At 37.3% G+C, this 16,256-nt stretch overlaps 1 protein-coding gene across 2 annotated transcripts in view; it reads right to left on the minus strand.

The window, feature by feature from the left end:
- HSD17B4 (hydroxysteroid 17-beta dehydrogenase 4) overlaps positions 1-16,256 on the minus strand; it is a 118,302-nt gene that overhangs the window by 7,113 nt on the left and 94,933 nt on the right. For both annotated transcript variants that reach the window (XM_004376966.2, XM_023731935.1), the window contains one exon: positions 10,032-10,159. In XM_004376966.2, the coding sequence (XP_004377023.2) occupies positions 10,032-10,159 (128 nt within the window). The remainder of the gene's footprint in view (positions 1-10,031; positions 10,160-16,256) is intronic.

Below are 16,256 nucleotides of genomic sequence, written 5' to 3' on the forward strand. Positions count from 1 at the left end.
ATTGCCACTCCTGCTCTTTTTTGGTAGTTGTTAGCTTGATATATTTTTTTCAAACCTTTGATTTTTAATAGATTCACATCTCTGTTTCTCAGGTGTGTCTCTTGTAGACAGCATATTGATGGATCCTGTTTTTTTATCCATTCTGTCACTCTCTGTCTCTTTATGGGTGCATTGAGTCTGTTTACATTCAGTGTAATTATTGATAGATGTGAGTTTATTGCTGTCATTTTGTAATGCTTTTTTTTGTGGTGCTGACATTTTCTTTGTTCTTCTTACTCTCCTGTGCTGAATTCCTTTTGTTTGTGAATTTTTTTTTCATTTCTTTTGTTTTTGTAGGTTTGTTTTTACTGAGACTTTTATGTTTTTCCTCTTTATTCTGATGAGTATGTTTCTTAACTTTCTTTGTGGTTACCGTGAAATTTACCCTTATCTAAGTTTGAAGCAATCTATTATTACTTGGTATCGCCTTGCCTTCCTCTCCATTAGAAGGTTCTATATCTACACCGTTTATTCCCTCTTTTATTGTTCTGATGTTGTTGACATTTACAGATTAACTGCTCTGATTCCCTGTTGTATTTCTTTTGGTTTTGGATAGCCCTTGAGAGTTCATTTCCTAGAAATGGTACAATCCTGCATCCTAGATTCAGCCTGTGAGCCTAGTTGTTTGTTCTCAGATTGAAGAACTCCCTTTAACAATTCTTTTAAGTTTGGTTTGGTTTTTACTTATTCCCTTAATTTCTGTTTATCCTGAAATGTCCTAATTTCACCATCATATTTGAACGAGAATTTTTCAGGATATATTATTCTCGGCTGGCAATTTTTTTCTTTCAAGGTTTTATATATGTCATCCCATTGCCTTTTTGCCTGCATAGTTTCTGCCGGATAATCTAAGCTTAGTCTTATTGTTTCTCCTCTGTATGTGACTTCTTGTTTTTCACAAGCTGCTCTCAGGATTCTTTCTTTGTCTTTGGTATTAGCGAGTGTGATTATGATATGCCTTGGTGATTTTCTTTTGGGGTCTATCCTATATGGGGTTCGTTGAGCTTCTTGGATGGTTAGCTTTTCATCTTTCATGATATTGGGGAAGTTTTCTGTCAGGAGTTCTTCAATGATCCTCTCTGTGTTTTCTGTTCTCTCCCCGTTCTGGAACTCCGATCACTTGCAAATTTTTGCTTTTGATTGCATCCCACATAATTCTCCGGGTCTCTTCATTTGACTTTGTTCTCTGAGTTTTCCTCAAACAGAGTTGTATCCAAGTGTTTGTCTTCAATTCCACTGATCCTGTCTTCCACCATTTCAAATCTGCTCCTCAGCCCTTCTATGACACCGTCCATTTCTGAAATCTTGTTGTTTATCTTTTGGATTTCTAATTGTTGTTTTTTTATAATTTCTAGTTGTGAATTTATTTTGGCATTTTGTTCCTGCAGTATTTTCCTGAATTCTTCCATGAATTTGTCTGCCTTTTCCATGAATTTGTCTCTTTTTTCCTCATGTATGTCTGCTTTTTGCTTCAACTCTTAGATAATTCTGAGTATTAGAGATTTGAATTCCCTATCAGGTAGTTCTAGTGCCTTTTCTTCTACTGGAAAGTCAACTGGTGTTTTGTTTTGGAACCATCCTGTCCTGTTTTTGTAAATGTTTTGATATTGTCTGCTGTCTTCGGGGCATTCAGTAGTTATTTTTCTCATTTATTGAATTGTAGATTTGTTTGTTTCATCTTTTTTGTTTTATTTCACTATGTCTGAGCAGGCGGGCTGTATGTTCTTTGTTGTTTGCTCATCTGTGGGCACGATACTTTTCCCCTCCTTCTCCAACTGGCAGGGTCAGTCGCTCAGATATGGTACAGCAGGGCAGGTCTAGCTGAAGAGGAGTTGCTGGGATGGGTTCTTTGTGGCACTTACTACAGCCACCAGGGCGGGTCGGTAATCAGTGCAGGGCAGGTTCAGGTAGGCCGTGCCTGTGCTGCTTGGTGGTGTGATGTTAAACGCACAGTGCAGGTAGGCAGAATGGAGGGGGGAGATTCTGATGTGTGAAGCTAAGATGGGTACAGGAGAGAAGAGAGAGGAACAGGAGCCAAAAACATACAACCAAACAAAAAAGAGTGCTAGGGGAGCTTGCCATTGGAGTGGAGAGATGAGAGACTATGAAATGGAGGAAAACAAAAAGGGGAAGAAGAAGAAAAGAAAAGAATAAAAATTAGAAAGGAAAAAGAACAGCAAAGTTCCCTGGGATCCGATTGGTGTGGGTCCGAGGTCTTGGGAAGTTGGCTAGGAGGCACAGAGGTATTCAGTGCCAGGTATTCAGGGGACAGGAAGAGAAGGAAGGTATAGAGAGACGAGAAACTGAGTAATGAAGGAAGACAAAAAGGGAAAAGAAAACAAAACAAATTTTAAAAAAAAAAGAACAAGAAAAACAGAAGGAAAAAAAACACGAAAAAAAAATGCTCTCAGGGATTCCTCTGCGTGTCTGCGCAAGCTGAGAGGGTAGGTCCCAAGCCGCACAGCACCGCCCGGCCAGAACGGGCTCCAAACTCGAGAAAAGAAAAGGAAAACAAACAAACAAAAGCCCTGGGATCCCACCAGCATGGCAACACAGAAGGGGAAGCAGTTCCACACTCGAACGGAGGTCCACAGCCCCTCAGGAAGAAGCAAATATGGCACACAAAGTCAGGTATTCGATCAAAAGGAGTGGGGGGTGGTGAGAGGTAAGCAAGAAATCAAAAGAAGCGGAAAAAAGCAACATCAGCAGCCAACAAATGGCACTCAGGGATTCGTCCAGTGCAGGCGGGTGGAATCCAAGCAGCCAGTACTTCCCGGACAAGAGACCGTGGCCGTGGGAAGCAGAGGAGGCTGAGTGGGTGTGAAGAGGGGTTGGGAGTGGGAAAGCATATATCACCAGTTACTGGTTGTTCTGTCTCCTGCTGGAAGCTCCATGAGGCTGCTTTCTCGTACCCTCATTTGCTTGTATCTGATAGGAGTCCGAGATGGCGGATCCGTGCTGCATTAGCTGACAGGGGCCTCTCCGTGTACGTCTCCTCGCTCTGTATTCTCTGTCAGTTTCTTATTCCATTTGGTGCTTGGCTGAGTTCTTTAACTCTTCATTTGATGTTTAGGTTTTCAGGATTGCTGTTTTCTCTGTTTGGCTTAGTTTTTCAGATCTTTGCTGTGGAGGGACGGCGTGGTGCTTCTGCCTAGAGCGCCATGTTACCAGAAGTCCCCAGAATATTTTACTTTTCTGAAGGACATACAGCAGTATCTATTCAACACAACTCGAAAAGCTACTCTTGTTTGGACCTAACTATTTAATAAACAGAACTGTTAGGTATTTCTTTTGGTCTAGGAGTGCCATGCAAAAACTGTTGAGATTATAAGGGTGCCATGAACAAGGAAAGTCTGGTAACCTCTGCCACAGTGCTTTCTAGAAAGACTACACCAATTTTATATTCCCACCAGCAGCATGTGAATTCTCTTACAGTAACCTTAACAATACTATTTTCTTAATCTTTGAAAATCTGAGGCAACAATGATATGCTTTAATTTACTATTTTTGGATGCTGGAAAAATAGTTTTTCTTTTCTGTGTCAGTCATTTGTATTTCTTTCATTAACTATTGGTTAATATCTTTTGCCCACCTTTTCTAATAAGGTTTTAATGCTTTGTAGAATTTTTTATGTTATTACTAACATATTGTCTATTATCATTTTCCTTTCTTTTTTCCCCAGGATTAGGGGAATATTTTACGAAGTCTGACATGCAGAAGTTTCTATTTTCTACCTAGCCTAACCTATTGCTATTGAATTAATGCTCCTTATTCCCTTCTTTGCTTTAATCTACTCAGCAACTATTAATTGTCTACTGCATACTAGGCAATATTCTAGGCATTGGCAATCGATAACTGTTCCTGTTCTCATGGAGCGAACGTTAAAGTAGGGGAGTTAAAAAAAAATGTAAATAAATAATTAAAGTCTGTCACAAATAGTATAAAGTAGAAAATAGGGTGCCCCAAGAGAGTATAACAGGAAAGAATTACTTTATATGAAATGGCTACAAAATGCCTCCTCGAAGGCAGCATGAAGAATGAAATGAAGACAGCCACAGAAATAGCAGGAGCAAGAACAATCCAGGAAGATAGAAAAGACAATGGTATACACACTGAAGAGGTAAAAGTTGATAGGAAGGAACTGAAAGACAATGTAACTGAAACAAGCATTATAAGTAATGGGGAGACTGGTGTGGGATAAAGACAGAAAGATGTGCAAGAGATACAGGACATGGTAATAAGCAGTTCAGATTTTATCTAGGTGCAAAACAATATATCCTTGGAGTCTTTTTTATTAGGTGGAATGCCCTGTAGTCTCATTTACATTTTTAAAGGATTACTCTGGCTCCTGAGTAGAGAACAGACTGGATGGAGAGGCAAGACTAGAAGCAGTACGACTAGTCTGGAAGCTGTTGTATTATTAAGCCAAGTGAGAGATGATGGAGGCTTGGATCATGGTGATATCCCTATAGATGAAGAGAAGAAAATTGATTCAAGATATATTTCGGAAAAAGATCAGGCAGGACTTAAGAATGAAATGTATTTAGAGACATAGAAGGAATCTAAGACAATTCTTACATTTCTAGGTTTATTAATTTGGGTAGATAGATGATGATGCCATTTACTAGAAAGGAAAAGACTAGGGGAGAAAAATAAACCAAGAACTCTATACTGCACACAGTAAGTTTGAGATGCCGTGAGACATCCAATCAGTGAAGTCAGGCAGAAAGCTGTTCTGTGACTATGGAGGTCAGAGAAGATGACAGAATAACACACTGAAACCCGTGAGTTATCAACGTATGTTGTTGTTGTTTTGTGTCATTGAGTGGATTTCAACTCACAGCTACCCCATAAGATAGAGTAGGGTTTCCTAGGCTGTAATCTTTACAGGAGCAGATTGCCAGGTCTTTTCTCCTACAGAGCGAATGGTGAGTTTAAATAATCACCAACCTTTTGGTTGGCAGCCAATAGCTTAACCATTCTGCCACCAGGGCTCCTTTGTCAACATACAGATGGCTTTAAATATCATTGGATGAATTAATTCATTTCAGGAAAAGAGTGTTTATATAGAGGAGGGCCCTAAAATAAACCAAGAGGAAAACCAAAATTTAATGGTTGGGAATAGGAAAAGACACCAAGGGAGACTGGGGATGGTCAGAGGTGAAAAAAGCAAAACAAGAGAATATAGTGTTATGAAAGCCAAAAGATGAAAATATTTCAAGAAGTTGGTTGTTAACCTAGTTGACTGCTACTGAAAGACAGTTATCAATGGAGTGATACAAGAACAGTTATCAATGGAGTGATACAAGTGGAAGCCAGATAAGAGAGGACAGAAGAGCAAAGACAAGACAGAATGTTTAAACCTTGCTGCCCAATAAATTACCCACTAGCACATGTGGCTTGAAATGTGGCTAGTTCCATCTGAAACGCACTGTATATAAGTATAAAACATACACTGGATTCTGAAAAACAGATATAAAATATTAATAATTTTTATGTTGCTTACATGTTAAAATGATAAGATTTGAATATACACTTTCTCCACACTTAACAACTATCTCATTATCCAATATTTCTTATTTATGTCAAGAGCAAAAAACATACTATCTATTTTGCACATTAACGATGTACGTCTGGCAGAAATGAATGCCAAGATGCGAGGCGAGAGTAACACCAGCTTTGATGGCTAAGTTTATGTGTCAGCCTGGCAGGGCCATGATTCTCAGCAGTTTGGCAGTTATGTAATCGTACAGTCATCCTCCATTTTGTAATCTGATGTGGTCATCCTCCATTTTCACATAACACTGATCTCACATAAAGACCTGGTATTTGGAACCTAACCATCTCAGTAAGTGATGAGAGAGTGTATTGGGTTAACTAAAATATATTATTAAAATTAATTTCACCTGTTTCTGTTTAACTTTTTTAACTACATATGTAGCCCACACTATATTTCTGTTGGACAGCAACTGGCTTAGACAATTCTTTATGAAAAGGAATAGAGAAATGATATACGTTTGATAGGTATCTGCTGTCAAGGCAAGGTATTTGTTTTAAACACAAGATGTTAACTTACTTGTATACTGTGGGGAATTATCTAGTAGAATGGGAGATACTGATGCAGAAAAGGAAGAAAGAAGCAGCAATGACCTTGAGTAGGTGATATCTGGAACAGAAATGAAGAGACTAGTCTTTCACAGGAAGAGGGAGACTTCCTTCAATGTAACAGGACACAAGAAAGAGAAGACAAACGCAGATGTTGGTAGAATAGATCTGGTAGATGGGAAGGTGCAAGTTCTTATCTGAAATTTTTTTTTTTTTTTTTTTGGTCCTTTCAGTGAAGCATAAAGGTCATTAGTTAAAAATGAAGGAAAAATAAGGGTGTGGGAGTTTTAAGGAAACAAGTATGAAATAATCACCTCAGACAACAGGAACGGAAGCTTAGTGGAAAACTGTAAGATTTCTAGACAGTGCTTAGAGACTATTTGAGATTCGTGATCAAAAACTTCAAGGAAAGCCAGTTTGGCTGTATAACTTTTCTCCTGCCATCTTTATCTATTCAGATGCAGATGCAAAGATGGTGGAAAGTGGGGTTAAAACACGGTGAGGTTTTCTAGGCAAGTAATATGAAAGAGAGATAAGGGAGTTGAAGGTATTTTCAAGGGAGATATTATGAAGATGGTCCATGGAATCTAAGCTGAATGAGAAGAAAAGACAGAAGGGAGCCGATGAATAAAAAGGGGTAGTGTCAATAAACTAGAGCCTCAATGAAGTTTAATTGTAGTAGTAGGAATTACATAACAAGTTAATGGAATTGTAGGTGATGGTGTTAGGAAAAACGCAGTGTTTTAAAACAGATATTGAGCTATACTTTTATGCTGCTAATAAGGACTAAAGCTGGCATGGAATGGAGTAAAAGATAATTAGAAGTGAGATCAATAAACTAAGAGTCCATTTTGTTGGAGAAATCATTTTTATGAATCTTGAAAGAAACCACTAAGTCTGTTGGCAAGAGCTGGTGGCAGAGAAAGACTGTACACTAGGAGTTAAGGTCTTTGAACAGAATAATAATGATGATAGATAACATCAAGGTGGGGAAAAAGGTAAGAGAGTCAAATGAGTTTAGAAAAGCCCTGATATTAATTAGGATTTCTTTAAGGATTACCATTAATAATAATATACACCTAGGTTTCCATCAAGTTTTTGCCTCTGCTTTTATTTTTTTACATTTAATTATATTCTATATGGTTTCAACTTTGGCATATGGAATGAAGTAAAGTACTATCATTTCTTAAATAGTTATATGTAACTGTCTTAGTACCACTCACTAAATAATCCATTCACCCCTCAAATGTCTATATTCCTAGCACTTATATAAATGTTTCCCTAACCCTACACTTAATCTTTATGTATAAAAAAAAACCTAAAGCCACTGCTGTCGAGTCGATTCCAACTCATAGCGGCTCACAGCAGAGTAGAACTGCCCCACAGGATTTCCAAGGAGCAGCTGGTGGATTGGAACTGCCTACCTTTTGGTTAGCAGCTGATCTCTTAATCACTGTGCTACGAGGTCTCCCTTTAATATAGGCATCTCAAATATAACATATCTAGAAAAGACATCTTGATTATCCATTCTCTGCACCAAAGTCAATTTTCTATTCAGTGGCCAGAATTACCTTTATAAATCAAATGCTGCCATTCCATAATTTGAGAGCTTCCTATCACATTCAATAAGATCTAAACTCCTCGCCAAGATCTATGGGTCCTGTGTGATACAACCCCTGTCCACTTGTCTCATCCCAGCTCCTACCACTCTCCCCACTGTTCATTTTACTTGCCTTACCGGCCTCTTCACTGTTACAGTACTTCATTAAGCCAAGACTCTTGCCTCAGACCTTTGCATTAGTGGTTTCCTTAGCCACATGGCTCATTCTTTCACTTAGTTCAGGTCTCTATCAGGTGTCTTCTGACAACTCCATCTAAAACAGTTCTCCTACCCATTACACTTTAAGCTAGGGGTTGGTAAACAACAGCCCATGCACAAAATCTAGTCTGCTGCCTGTTTTTATATAAAAGTTTGCCAATCCCTATTCTACCCATTTCTATGCTTTATTTTTCTTCAAACCTGAAATTATATTTCTTTTCCATCAGCCCCTCTAAAACTAAGGTCCACAACATCAGGGGCATTGTCTTGTTCATCTAACACCTAGAACAATTCCTGACTCAGAGTGGGTACTAAACAAATTCCTGGAAAGAAATCAACCAAGGCCTCATTCACTCTGCACCAAGCACTATTCTAAGTTCTTTATAAATATTCTCTGATTTAGTTCCCATCCTTTGAGATCATTACTATTATTATAGTCATTTAACAAATGAGAGATGTGAGGCTTAGAGATTAAATGATAGGGCCAGGATTCAAACTGAGATTTTTCTGATGCCAAAGACCATATTCTTAACCTGTATACTACTTCATAATCCTTTTTAAATTAGTCTTCCTATCATAGAAAATAGTGCACTTCCTTGTTCATTCAAACAGTTTCTGTTCCTTATAAAATTATATAGTTTTCTTCAAATAAGCGCTGTGCTTTTACTGTCAAGGTAGTCACTGATATTTTGTAGTTTCGGTTGTTACTATAAATAAAAATATTTTTCAATTACATTTTCTGATTTGCTGCTAGATGAAAGCTATTTTTGGATAATTACTGTACGTTCAACCACTTCTTTGAACTTCTTCATTCTAAGAAATTATCAGTTGATTCTCTTGGGATTTCTGGCTATATAGTCATATGATTTGAAAATATCAAATTTTTCTTCTCTAATCTAATTGCTACATCTGTTACTTCAATTTTATATGTTTGTGGATTGGCCAAAAGTTCCAGAACAATATTAACAATGGTCAGAGAGGGACCTCTTGTTTTAATTATGATTTTCCACTGAAATATTTCTAAATGTTTCACCATAAATTAAGACACTTGCATTATGTTAAAATATCCTTCCATTTCCAGTTTTCTAGAAATCCTTAATTTTATATATCAGAAATGAATGTTTAATTTTATTAAGTATTTATTAATATACAGGGCCCAGGGCCCAAGCAGTTTGCAATCGGCTACTAACCTAAAGAGGAGCCCTTGTGGCACAGTGGTTAAGAGCTCGGCTCTTAACCAAAAGGTTGGCAGTTCAAATCCAGCAGCTGCTCCATGGAAACCCTATGGGACAGTTCTACTCTGTCCTATAGGGTCGCTATGAGTCCGAATCTACTTAACAACAACAGATTTGGGTTTTTTTTTTTTGGTTACTAACCTAAAGGTTGGCTATTCAAAACCACCCCGTGGCTCCATGGAAGAAAGGCCTGGAAAACTGCTTCTGTAATGATTACAGCCAAAAGCAGTTCTACTCTGTAGCACAGGGGGTCTCCACAAGTTGGAATCGACTTGATGTCAACAGGTTTGGTTTTCTCTGTTTATGCAAATACCATATGGTTTTTCACCTATGAACTACTGACATAATACATTAAAAAGTCTAGATGTGAGTTTTATATTGCTTTGCTGTATGTCAAAGAAGAATTTCAACCAAAAAGTCCATTTTCAGCATCAGCTGAAACGCCATTAAAAAAGTATATTATCTGGCAACCAGAATACTGGTACCAACTGTGTCTTCTTCAATGAACCCGGTGGTGCAGTGGTTAAGTGCTCAGCTGCTAACCTAAAGGTTGGTGGTTTGAACCCACTAGCCACTCTGCAGGAGAAAGATGTGGCAATCTGCTTCCATGAAGATTACAACCTCAGAAACCCTATGGGGCAGTTCTACTCTGTCCTATAGGGTCACTATGATTAGGAATCAACTCGAGAAAAATGGGTTTGGTTTGGTTCATATCTTTTTATAAATAAGAAGGAATCTGTCTCATAAACCATAATTTTAGAGTCAGTTCAAAATGTGCAATTATCAAATAGGAAGCAATAATGATGAATAAATGATCATTTTGAGAATATTACCTTTTGAGGGTCAAGCTTGCCCAGGACCACCTGCATGAAATCTTCATCTGAAATTATGATGGTTATATCAGCAGAGCCTTCTGCAGGGCCTTGATATGTTTTTCCAGAACCATTTTTTAGATCAATGGCTGAGAAAAACAGGAAGAAACCAATATGCATCATTTTTCCTTCACGACATGAGGATAAAACAGACTAAACAAAATGCAGAAAAAATACTTTCCAAATTAATATAGTACTTAGTCTATCTATAGTTTATACATAATCTGTCATTTAGAAAAATTCAGAAGATCCTTTATTTGTCAAGCTGTCCTTTTTATAAAGAAGTTCTTCAAAGCAGTCAAATCAATAATGGTTCTTCCTCAATAAAAAGTTTATACAAAAGATATTTCAAATGTGAATTAATATAGAAAAATATAAGGAAGTTAAGCCAAGTTATGTTACATGGTTAAGGTCTTTACATTCAAATGAAAACTCTACAGTCAACAAAGGAGAAAAATCAAGCTTTAAAATAGTTGCATGTTAGTTGGGTTGAGTGGAGAGAATACACAATGACTTTTAACCTAGTCACTTTTCAAATACCTGAATTCATCAAAGGTTTCATCATGTGGGTAGCAAAGTAGCCAAGATCAATTTGAAAAATATTCTAATTGGTTTGTTAGCCATTGCAATTTATTTGTAAAATATGTACTGCCCTAACTGTTGTGAATAAACATTAAAATAAGCTTCTTTTTCTTTAGCACACTGTTTCTAACAGAAAGACTAAGGATCCCAGAAACAGGGACTAGTCTGCTGCCTGTTTTTGTATATAACAAAATAGCTGGGCAGCTGGGAAAACTATTAAAATTTTACCTTCAATCCTTTATATATAACATTTATAGAGTTTTATGCCAAAGTTAAGGAGCCCTAGAGGCTCAGTGGTTAAGCGCCCAGCTACTAACTAAAAGGTCAGCGGTTTGAACCCACCAGCTGCTCCATCATAGAAAGATGTGGCAGTGGGCTACCATAAAGATTTACAGCCTTGGAAACCCTATGGGGCAGTCCTACTCTGTCTTATACAGTTGCTATGAGTCAGAATCGACTCTACGGCAATGGGTATGGGTATGCCAAAATTATATTCTAGAAAGTTTTAACTTCCTCATATATGATGATGAGGCCAGTCATCCAGGAAGCCCAATTCCACTCTTCCAGCTTCAGCCTCATGAACATGCTTTCTCTTGCTAGAGTGAAGGAGCTACAATCACATCGCCCTCCTTAAGAGTAGGCAAGGAACTTTCAGTCTAAGGTCAAGGAAAAGCTACACACGCATATGAAGACCCAGAGTGCTTAACTACATTCTGCTTAGCTAGGCCCTGCTCCAAAAAGAAACTTAAATCACTCCAACTTTATACAGAAAAGGACTTTGCCAAGTAAACCAAAATAAAGAACTTGAAGATAATGGTTGCTTTTGGGGGCAGGGGGGAAAGTGAGAAGAAGGGGACCTTTTGCTTTGTGTACTTCATTCACTCACTTCATTGTTGAGTTTCTACTATGGGTGTCAGGCAATATATGAGGTACTAGAAGTGTAGCATGAAAAGCAAAAGCCCTGTGTTCTCACTGGCACTTAATAGTATGTGTTTTCATTTATTATCTGTATAAAAGACAGAAAGAAAGAGGGAAGGGAAAGGAAAGACTCAAGAAAAGCAAACCTCTGGCATTCACCAGATTTAACATGAATGGTTTTAATCCCTCACAAAAACAAAAAAACAAAAAACTGTTCTTCACAAGTAAGCCTAAAAGCCCACTCCCTGTTGCTGTTGTCAATTCTGACTCACAGCAACCCTATAGGATGGAGTAGAACTGTCCCATAGGGTTTCCAAGCAGTGGCCGATGGATTCGAACTGTCAAGTTTTTGGTTAACAGCCGTAGCTCTTAACCAACTGGACCAAACACACCTTAGTGGTATAGTGTAGTGTATAGTGTAGGAGCATCTCTTAGCTAATGAAGGTTCTTAGCTGTCCACCTGCCCTCTCATTCACCCAGGGTTTTTACGTGCTACTTCACAGCCATGATTCTTGTATAGCCATACAACTTTTCTTTGTGGAAGGCTAATAACTAGTGCTAATAATAACGGAAGATGTCTAAGAAAGGGAAAGTTCTTAGCAAGAATACAGAAGTTTGGGGTAAGAGTTGCACTTCCAATTCTACAGTGGCTCAGGTCATGGTCCACATGGCTCAGGTGGGAGCGTCATCATTCACCACCATCACCTAGAGTTTTGCAGTCACCTGTGAGGCCATGGATAATAACTGCAAAAATGAAAAACAGATTGTATTCATTTTCTTTAAGTGGCAGGATTTATTTTTAAAGTTTTAGGAATGATTTTAGCCCTGCATTTATATAATCCTTAAACTTGGTGGCGTAGTGGTTAAGAGCTCAGGCTGCTAACCAAAAGGTCAGTGGTTTGAATCCACTAGCCACTCCTTGGAAACCCTATGGTACAGTTCTAGTCTGTCATATAGGGTTGCTATGAGTTGGAATCGACTCGATTACACAACAACAACATAAGCCTCTGAAAGAATCTATAAAAATTTCAGTTACACTTCACAGTATTTAATGGGGGGGTAGCTATTTGATGAGAACATGTCATTTGGAAACTTGGAGATCAGTGATGGTCTTGAGATATATCCCTTAAAAATCACAAAAGGCTACTAAAGGAGTGTTAGGTACACTTTCTGTATGCTCTCAAATAACACCTGATTCTGTAACGTTCTTAAAATGCAGATGTGTAAGTCACTATTATGTATGCTTCTAATGCTTTTACACTGTTATAATGCTTTTATAATAGTTTTAAACACTTATGCATAAGTTGGAGCCCTAGTTGCATAGTGGATAAGAGCTCAGGCTGCTAACCAAAAGGCCAGCATTTCGAATCCACCAGCCGCTCCTTGGAAACCCTATGTGGCAGTTCTACTCTGTTCTATAGGATCACTATGAATTAGAATTGACTCAATGGCAACAGATTTGATGTATAAGTCACTTATAATATGAATGTGAAGTTCTAAATAGAGAATTTTTGAACCTAGAAACATATATTTCTGTAATGCTCTCTAACTACAAGTTGTTAGAAAGTTCTAACCTTGAAAATAAGATAATAGAAGTATATCATAAATAACTTTCTGATATTGGGCTGTGCACTCTGTGATAACGGAATTTAACAGTAATCAAATCTCTAAAAATTAACCAAACATAACTAGGTCACTAAACAATTCCCATAAATTTTTAATTAACTTGGCCTTGAAACATGCAGCAAACAAGAATATAAATAAGTCATACAACAATTCCCTAGTTGGCAATAAAACATAATATAAATTAACAAAACATAAATATGTCATACAACAATTCCTTAACTGGCAATAAAACACACCAATTATAGTTGAACATGGCAGCACACAGGGTATATAAACCCATAGATTCTCTTCATTTTCAGAGAGGACAGAAGCAAAACGTCTCTCTGACTCTCAGTCTGAAAACTGAGCCACAGCCGACCTCAAACCCTAGCTACGCGAGACCTCCCCTGAGTTCAAGGGGTGGTCAAGTCTTCTCCCCAAGACCATCCATTAAAGGTAAAAGCCTAAAGTCTAAAGATCCGGTCTCTAACATTTAAACTAACATTTTAATTGTTAATTCTGATTCTCTAATGCTAAATGAATGTCTTGAGGTCTTACTTGCATGCCTTGCCATGACTACCTTGCAATAAACTAAACAAGTTCATGCATGACAAACTTGAGCATTTTTTTATTTATTCATAAGATAAAATCCTCCCGGACAAGGAGTTATTTTTATTTATACCTCTTTCCCTGAAGTCTATAAGGTCCTTGCTAGAACTGATACGTCTTATCTTCGTATCCTCTACACTTCCTTGAATGGGAAGTGCTTAGTAACTATTTGTTAAATGGATGATTAGTAAACCACATGAAAGAAGGGTCTCTATCAAAAAAATAATAATAAGGTTAAAAATTAAAATTAAAAAAAATCACAGCGGACACAATACTTTTATACTACTATTGTCAAAAATCTATAAATACAATCTAGTCACAAAAAAAAAATAAAGAAGAACTGAGGAATACACTACAAAATAACTGGCCTGTAATCTTCAAATATGTCAAGGTCATGAAAATCAAAGGCAGCTTGAGGAACTATCCCAGATTAAAAGAAACTAAAGAAACCTAACAACTAAATGCAAAGTATGATCCCAGAATAGACCCTGATCAGTTCTTTCTTCATTTTCATTATTATTATTATTACTATTCTCTTGCTATAAAGGAATTATTGGGACAATAGGTGAAATATGAATAAAATCTATGGATTAGATAATAGTACTGTATCAGTGTTAACCTCCCGCTTTTGATACTTGTTCTGTGAATATAAGAGAATGTCTTGTTCTTAGGAAATGCTGCTAGAGTATTTAGGGACATCATGTCTGTAAGTTATTCTCAAATGGCTCAAAAAATAACAACATATTATGAAAAGAAAAATAATAAAGCAAATGGGATAAAATGTTAACACTTTGTGGAGAAAATGGGTGGATAGATGTAAGTTGTCTATATTATTCTTGCAACTTTTCTGTAAGACTGAAATTATTTCAAAATAAAAAATTACCAGAAAGATATTTAGATGAATAACATCCACAGCAAGACGGAAAGTCATATTTGTTTTAGGTGATTTTTAAAAGGTGCTTTTGTGAGTACTTTTGAAGAGTAAATGCCCACAGGCAAGCAGTCAGATGCTACTCTTGGTAAGAGGGGATGCAGCCACTGTTGCTATAGGAGTAGAGAGTGGCCCTCAAGTAGATGCCTATCTAACAAACAGGCCCCCATCCCTGACTGGAGAGCATATTTCTTTCCAAAGGTCCTTCAAGACTTTTGTATAAATGTATGAGACATTCATTTGGATCTGAAATCAAAGTTTGGATCTATCACCCTAAGACTTAGTTTATATCCATGCTGAGAAGTTCCAAAGGGTAATCTGGTTTCATTGCTGTAACATCAGCACACCCCAAGAGCTAGTAGGTTGTAAACCGTATCCTCAAGAATGAATGTATTCTGATCTTAAAAGAATGCTAGTACTCTAATCTGTACACAGTCTTTCATATTCCGGCAAATTTCCAAGATTGAAAACAGATGACCCCTAACATTCAAAGAACATCTTCATCCATTTATTGTCATATAGTACATAATAGATGCCTGGATTTAGTCCAGATGTGTAGCCTTAGTTCTACACAATTAATGACAGAACATATTTGTAAAACCAAACTCACTTTATTACTTAACAAACAATATTCAAGCAAAAATGTGTAATATTTATATAGTCTTGCTATCTAAATGTAAATTCCAATTATGTTTTTATAATGGAAAAGATTACAAATATGTGAAAGGAAACTAAATTTCCATTTAGGAGCAAAATAATCAAATTGCTCAATGCCAACCTACTTAAATCTATCATCCTAAAGAAAACAAAACAGATTTTTACTGAACAACGTTGTATCATTAGCACATAAAAATAAATCTGTCTTCTTAAAAGCTTTCAGTGGTATGGCTATTTTACAGCTATTGGATACATTCAAACAACAAATAGGTTCCTCTTTGAAAACACAGGACTGTATTTGTGCCTAGAGTTACAATAAAATGCATATTTAAAATCCATGGGCCAAATTCTCTGATGTTCACTTTGTTTATACACAAATGGAAATACTGGAACCATTGCTCTGCAAAGTGAGCATGAACAACAAATAATCTTGTAGGGCCAACAATGACTTTCCCTTCATTTTCTTTTTGGGTGCCAGGAAGCAAAGTGGCAAAGTTAATGCTCTCTGTTCTAGCGACCATCTCCATGAATATGGTTTGAACTTCCTGTCTCCCACTGTGAACTAATCCCTAAATTCTAGACCCTACAATCTAGTCCAGATCTCAGTTGGCTACACTTCTGGCACCACAGCTCATCATCTTCTCTCCCAAACTCCCTTCCTCTCCCATGTTTCTCACTTCTAGTAACAAAGTCAACATCCTCAGGCATGCAGCCTCCAAATCTCCTCCTCCTCCACAGCCAAAATCAGTGCTGACCTCCTCCTCAACACTAACCCAACACTAACACTAGAACTCTCTTAATTCCTTCTAGACCTAGACTAATTCAATTTTAAAAGACTTCCTACCCACTGTGCCCAGAGTTTTTGATTACTGCTATATCACTAC

This window comes from Trichechus manatus, unplaced genomic scaffold, assembly GCF_000243295.1.
Source record: "Trichechus manatus latirostris isolate Lorelei unplaced genomic scaffold, TriManLat1.0 scaffold00047, whole genome shotgun sequence".
NCBI lineage: Eukaryota > Metazoa > Chordata > Mammalia > Sirenia > Trichechidae > Trichechus > Trichechus manatus.